The 6854-nt window shown below is 61.5% G+C and overlaps 1 protein-coding gene across 1 annotated transcript; it reads right to left on the bottom strand.

Moving 5' to 3' along the window:
* Positions 1-683: 683 nt before the first annotated feature.
* LRRC10B (leucine rich repeat containing 10B) lies at positions 684-2433 on the bottom strand. The gene has a single exon (XM_087822393.1). The coding sequence runs from the start codon at positions 2431-2433 to the stop codon at positions 1558-1560; it is 876 nt and encodes a 291-aa protein (XP_087678519.1). The 3' UTR covers positions 684-1557.
* Positions 2434-6854: the final 4421 nt, after the last annotated feature.

The following is a 6854-nucleotide window of genomic DNA, read 5'->3' as shown; positions in this document are numbered from 1 at the left end:
ACAAGTTTCTTCCTTTCTTTAAATTTTTATTTTTTCCCCCTGAACAATGAGGGGAGAAAGTAATACCATAACTGAATGAAGAGAAACTAAGAGGGAGAGACAGAAGGAAACAGGAGGGAGGTGGAAGGAGGGAAAGACAGAGTCGCAGAGGGGGAATGGGGGGTCAGCACAGTGAAGAAAGAGAGAAAGGTCAGCCCAGCTTGAAGATTCAGAAACATACTGAGTCAGGAACCTGAGAATTACCCTGGAGAAGACCAAGGAAAGGGGTGCAGTTGGGGGCTGGGAGGCAGAGAGTAAGATACAGCAAGACCCACGGAGACCAGCCAAAGCCTTTTGTGCGTGTCCTCCAGAGGGGCAGCAGCCGGCTGGAGCAGCCTAATGCAGAGCTGAGGCACAGGGACAGGGGGCAGTGCCAGAGGGAGCCCAGGGTCCCCACAGCACTGGGACTCGGTGCTCCCAGGCTTATAAATAAACAGGCATTGGGGAACCGCACATTCTTTCTCCAAGAAATGTAATTTGTTTACAGCCAGTTTGGTTTTTTTTTCCCTAAAGAAAACACTACTATGTGGGGCCCCTGCCCCTGACAGTGTCCCTGAGTGTCCCTGGCCCTGCCCCCCTCTTCCCATTATTGCTTGGATGGGAAAGATCTGGCCCTGGGAATTGCAGAGTGAGGCACCCCTCCTCACCCACTTGAGGCTGTCCCTGGTGACGGAGTGGAGGCACACAGTGCTCGTCCCTTGGCCCACGCCGCTGTGCCAGCCACCCTGACTGTGCCCATTTAAGGGAATGGAGAGTGCAGGCAATGGGAAAGGCGCTAGGCAGCCTCCCAGAGCAGAGAGCCACTCTCTTCAGTGCAGGAGGCCCCAGGCAGAGTGGCTGCTTTTCAAAACTGACGGCGGGAGGCTCCGGCTGGGGGAAGGGAGGAAGAGCCTTCTTCCCAGCGAGATTCCAGGCGCGAGCTGGGAGAAGAGAGCTGAATAAGAGGCGGCGGTGGAGACCCTGCCTCCTGAGCCCCCCTTCCCCAGACAAACTTTGGGGGACTTGGGGAGGGAAGTATGTACAATGAGCCCCGGTAGGGGGGGCAAGGGCAGCTGCGGTGTTTGGTCCCCATCCCAGTTTCCCGCTTCTGTCCTGGGCGCCTGCCTCGCACAGGCGTGTGGTCCATCAGAGGTAGGGGCTCCTGCGCCGGAAAGGGTGGGTCTCGGAGATCCAGACTCCGGGAGGAGGGAGGCTGGTGGGCACCCTGAGCATCCAGGCTCGGCCAAGGTGGTGATTCTGCAGACAGCAGTGACCCTAGTTCCAGGAGGAAGCCGGCACCTCTACTGTGTGGTCAGGAACGCTATCAGGGACCCCACAGAGTCGCAGGGGCTGGATAGAGCCCGCGCTTCTTGGCCCGACGACTGCGCAGAGAGCAGTCAGGGGGCAGTCTCCCTGCCCCCAGGAATGTCTGCTCCCGGCGACTCCCGCGCAGCGGCCCTTCCTCTGCCCACCGCTCCAGCGGGCCTCCCAGAGCCCCTCCTCCCAGAGCGGCCCAAGTGCATCACCCCGGGTGCAGGCTCAGGTGCCCAGTCCTGGAGAGGCTTCCAGGGCGCGGAGGCTGTCCCCCGGGGGGCCCAGAGCCCGGGAGCCGCCCCCGATGAGCAGGTCTTCCTCCTCCTCATCCTCAAAGGCCCGCGCGGGGCGCCGGGGTGGCGGCCGCGGCACGGGCTCGTCGCGCTCGGCCATGCGTTCGACGGCGCCCTCGCCGACCAGGAAGACGGTGTCGGCGACGCGCGGGGGCCCGGTGACCGGGTTGTGGTCGTAGGAGAAGACTCGCAGGGAGCGCAGCGGGTGCAGGTCGGGGAAGCCGCCCAGGCGGTTGCGGTCCAGGTCGAGGATGTGCAGGCGCCCCATGCGCAGCAGCGCGGGCGGGAACACCTCGAAGCGGTTGCCGTAGAGCCAGAGGCCGCGCAGGCCCGTCATGCGCGGCAGCTCGGCGGGCAGCGCACGCAGCCGGTTGTCGCCCATCTGCAGCGACTGCAGCGCCACCAGGCGCAGCAGCGGCCGCGGGAAGCGCCGCAGGAAGTTGCCCTCGATCCAGAGGCAGCGCAGGCTCTGCAGCTGCGCGAAGTCGTTGGGCAGCGCCAGCAGCCGGTTGCCGCCCAGGTAGAGGCGCGTGAGGCGCGGCAGGCGGCACAGGCCGTCGGGCAGGCGCTCGAGTTTGTTGAAGTCCAGCGCCAGGATGCGCAGCTCGCGCAGCTCCTCGATCTCCTCGGGCAGCTCGCGCAGGCCCGTGCCGCTCACGTACAGCTTCTCCAGGCGGCTCAGCGCGCACACGGCGCTGGGAAGCCGGCGCAGCCGCCTCCCGCTCAGCTCCAGCTGCTGCTCGCCGTGGCGCAGCTGCTCCTCCGCGTCCGACGGCAGCTCGTCCAGCGTGGACTCGGCGATGCCCATGGTCACGGGCCCCGACCGGGGCCGCCGCCGCCGCCGCCGCCGCCGCCGCCGCCCGGCATCGCTCCGCCCTGGTCACCCCCTGTCTCCCCGACGGGGCTGAGGCCGCCTCGGCTCCGGGGCCCCCCGCCCCGGCCTGCCCCTGCGCCGGGAGGGGGGCCGTGCGGGGCGGAAAGGAGGTGCCCGCTCGGGGCCCCGCCGCGGGGCGCGGCGCTCCACGGCTCGCCCTCTGGCCTCCGCCGCTCCAGCGCGGGCAGACTGGCTCGGGTTAGCTCTGACTCGCAGCTAAGCGACCCGTCGCCCTGGCAACCCCCGACGCGGCTGCCAATGAGGTGGAGGGAGGCGGGCCGGGGCGGGGCCAAGGTGCTACGGGTGCGGGGGGTCTGGGCTCCGGGGCCCGCCCGCCGCCGTCCGGTCTCACCCGCCCAGGCGCCCGCGCCGGCCAAGGGAACCCAAGTCCGCGCCTCGCAGGCCTGGAGCTATGCCAGCGCAGCCCCGACGTCCGCCGCTGTCCACCGCACCTCCGCTCGCAGCCAGCGGTTTGGTTTGCGGTCGTTTGCGCCCAGACCCGCAAGTCCAAGAAGGGACCGCAGGCCGACGAGACGCCGGCGCGCGAACCAGGACTCTGGGCAGGTGGTTCTCCAAGCGGGACGGAGGGCTGCGGTCACTGCCGGCCCCTTACGTCTAGCGGCACGCAGCTAGTCTCCCCTAGCTAGGGTCACTTCAGGAGAGCCACTCGGAACAGTGAGACCGACTGGCCCGGTTCAGGGCGGGTCACACCGGAGGGCTTTCGGGGACGCGAGCCTGGCTGCGCCTCCTCCCGCTCCCGACAGCCTCGCCGCGCAGCGGGCTCCTCGTCTGCTCTCGCGCGCCCCGCCGCGGCCCTCCCGCTGCGCTCAAAGCCTGTGTCGCTGCGGCGGACAGGGGACTGGGACCCGTAGGCGCCTTTGAACGCCACCAGCGAGGACCGCTTTCATTCCGCGACTCTTCCTGTTGCGCATGCTCCCGCCAGCAGCCCGGCCGAGCCCCCCCCCCCCCCCCCTTTCGGAGCCCTCCTGCCAAAGCTCCAGGCAGAAAGATTCGCTTCCATGGATCGCGAGCCGGCCCGCGCCCTGCGCTGTGCAGAGCACTGCACGGCGTTCTTGCGACCTGCCTGCGGGGTAGGTGCCTCCGTTACCCCAACTTTACAGGGGAAGGAAATGAGGCTCTGAGAGGTTTAACGAGCTGAGTGACTGCCCGAGGCCGCCCCCTGGCTGGTGAGTGGCTGGGATTTGAAACCAGGCTGCGTGGCTCTCCAGCCGGCGCTCTGAACCATGTCCCAGGCCCATAAAGTGGGAACGGTGATAACTGCACCTCAGGCGATGGATGTTCTCCCAGCGGAGCCTCTGCCTGGTGCCAGAACTACGAGGAAGGCTTTAATCGCACATGGAAGACGAGGAAAGCGGCCCCGGAGGGATTACGCACTTGCTCCCCCGTCCTACGTGTGACCATGTAACTCTCTGAAGGGACAGGCCTCTGGGCAGCACCGTGCCCTTTGACCCACCCCCACTCCCAGGCAGAGCGCAGTGGCCAAGGCAACGTCAGGGTAAGAGCCACACTCCCTGTCATATGAGCTCCACAGGGCAGGCAAGTGTGTCTCCCCTGCTGGCACAGGGTCTGGCACATTGCAGGTGTTCCATGAAACATTTTTAGAAATGGAGGCAAACTTTACATGCAGTGAAGTGCACAGGTCGTGTAAGCGTACAGGTCGAGTTTTGACACACGTGAACACCCACGTAGTATTTCCATCACTCGGAGTTCCCTCAGGCCCCCTTCAGTCAATGCCCACTCCCAGGGGCAGCCGTGACCCTGACCTCTGTCACCACGGACTGGTTGTGCCCGTTCGTGAACTTCGTATCAATGAAATTATTCCGTGTGTGCTTTTCTTGCTCCTGGCTTCTTTTGCTCGGATACTGCATGTGTGTGTGGGATGAAGGCACAGCGGCGGCTGTATCCGGGCAAGGGACGTCGGGGTGATGGGGGGTACAGAGGCGGGTTCTGCTCGGAGCCAGGGAGCAGCCACAGACCCGTCTTGGGATGGAGACTGATGAGATGCAGACAGGACTTCAGATGGCGGTGGGGGGCCCAGGCAGAGAGTAAGTGAGGCCCAGACACCGGACCTGGAGTATAGGAGGATCTGAGCCCTAGCCAGAGGGGCTTCGAGCTCCTTCCAGACCTCGCCTAAGCCCCAATCCATGGCTCTCCCTTCTACTTATTTGGGAGAACTTCTCGGAAGAAGCGATACCACAGAGACCAACCAGAAAGCTGAGGAAAATGCAGCCAGGCTGATGGATAAAGATGATCACCTCCCCCCCCCCCGCCCCCCGCTGCCCTCAAGTAGTTTCCCCCAGGGAACATTCGCTGTGTAGGAGGGAGCCCAGCCAGGCCCCCCCACCACATGCTCGGAGCCGGCACTCCAGCACCAGGCAGCCCTCTTGGGCTCTGCCTGCAGGGCAGGAGTCACATGCGTTCCCTGCCGCTCCAGCACCAGCCTGGCAGAGCTCCCTGGGTTCAAGGGCACAGGGGACCAGCCCTCTCCTTTCTCTGAGTCTTTTTCTTACTCTCTGTAGAGGCTGTACCTTTGCCTCCCACCAGGCCCTTCTCAGTGGGTACAGGTAAAATGTGCTGGTGTTCGGGCCCACGCAGGCTGGCAGCGGGCAATCATGTTGATGAATCACGCTGGCACTGCGGGCGCCAGTCCTTGTTGAGGCGTCACTAATGAATTAGCTTCATTCCCAGCACGGGGCCTCTCAGCCTTTTCCCACTCCCCAGGAAGGCAGGAAACTGAGACCTGGGAAGGGGGGGCAGGAGAGGAGAGGGGGCTCCAACAGCTCTAGGAATGGCCCAGACTCCAGCCACCCCCCTGCCCATACACACACTGGAAAAATGCCCGAAAGTCATGTCCTCAGAAATGGCCTCTCCAGTCCTAATCATAAGCTAGAACTGCCCTGCCCACCTCCAAATCTGTATTTTTTTTTAAAAAGAAATTTTTGACATACAGAAAAGTACAAAGCTCTCTGGGATAAACACCCCTGTGCCAGTATCCAGCATTGACGATCGCACACATTTTGTCACATTTGCTTTAAATCCACTTTCTTTTACATAAAAAGAAAGAAAATGGCACGCGTAATATAGAAGTCTCCTTTGCCTTCCCTCCCGTGTCCCCACAGGTCCCCCACCCTCACCACACTGACCCTGCCAAGGCCTCTGGTTCCTACTCCCCTCTTTGGGGCCAGGACCACTGTGGCTGCTGAGACTTGAATAAGATCATAGAATATTAGCATCACAGGTCCTTAGAAAGCAAGGATTCAAGTCTATTAGAGCCAACCATGAAATGTCAGAGCAGAGAGGGTGCTTAGCTCCCCGGGGAGATCACAGGCTCTGCTAAATGTCTGCTCACCCAATGATGTACACAGTTCCCAGGGGTTCGTGGGCTCCTGGGGACCTAGTCCAAGTTCCTCATTTGGCAAAAAAAAAAAAAAAGAAAGTGACAACGTCCTTCATGCCATGGCCCACTCTTACCTGCACCCCCCAGAACTCCAGTCCTGGCCTTCATTCTGGTATTCATTCAACAAACAGTATGTCCCTACTCATGTGCCCAGACTATGAATGTAAACATATTAACAGACCCAAAACCCCTGCGTTTGTGGGAGTTATAGTCTTGTGAGTGGAGATAATACCAGAAGGCATTTCGGTGTGTCAGGCAATGATCAGGCTGCAGGCAGCAAGGGAGCGTGGCAGAGAGAGGAAGTGCTGGGGGCAGAGCTACCGAGGGCCTGTGGCTGTCGTGAAGGCTTTCACTTTGACTTTCGGGGAGAGGTCGCTGGGGGACTTTGAGCAGAGGATTGAAATGATCTGACATACGTTTTAACAGGATCCCTTTGGCTGCGGCTGCAAGAAAGGTGTGTGTGTGTGTGTGTGTGTGTGTGTGTGTGTGTGTGTGTGTGTGTGTGTGCGCGCGCTGGGGGTAGGAGTTTGTGTAACTCACACCCCTCTCGTCCTGGGCCTGGGCCTCTTGAGCAATAATGACGCTTATCACGTCCTGACCACCTTCAGCTCGTCTAATTTACCTTTCAGCACAGCTTTGCCAAGCCGGTGCTGAACTCCCCTTGCTCTACAGATGACAAAACGGATTCAAAGAAGGTAAGTAGCTTGATGAAGGTCACAGGGCTGGTGAGGGCAAGGCCAGGATTCAAACCCAATCCATCTTATTGCAGAGCCTGGACGTCTACTACATCTTATTGTCTCTCTCAGCTGGGGGAGCTTAGAGAAACCACCCAGGATGCCCAGATGCTTGCCCCGATCCTGCAAACAGCAAGAAGATTCCCAGGACTGCCCTACTTGGAGATTTTGACCCTGCCCCAGGGCTCAGTGTGTTTGCCCAA

Source organism: Miniopterus natalensis, chromosome 11 (assembly GCF_054644295.1).
Source record: "Miniopterus natalensis isolate mMinNat1 chromosome 11, mMinNat1.hap1, whole genome shotgun sequence".
NCBI classification, from domain to species: domain Eukaryota; kingdom Metazoa; phylum Chordata; class Mammalia; order Chiroptera; family Miniopteridae; genus Miniopterus; species Miniopterus natalensis.
This window is presented reverse-complemented; position numbering and strand designations above follow the sequence as displayed.

Excerpts from the sequence above, each read along its gene's own strand:
- LRRC10B (XM_087822393.1), bottom strand. The coding sequence starts at position 2,433 with ATGGGCATCGCCGAGTCCACGCTGGACGAGCTGCCGTCGGACGCGGAG.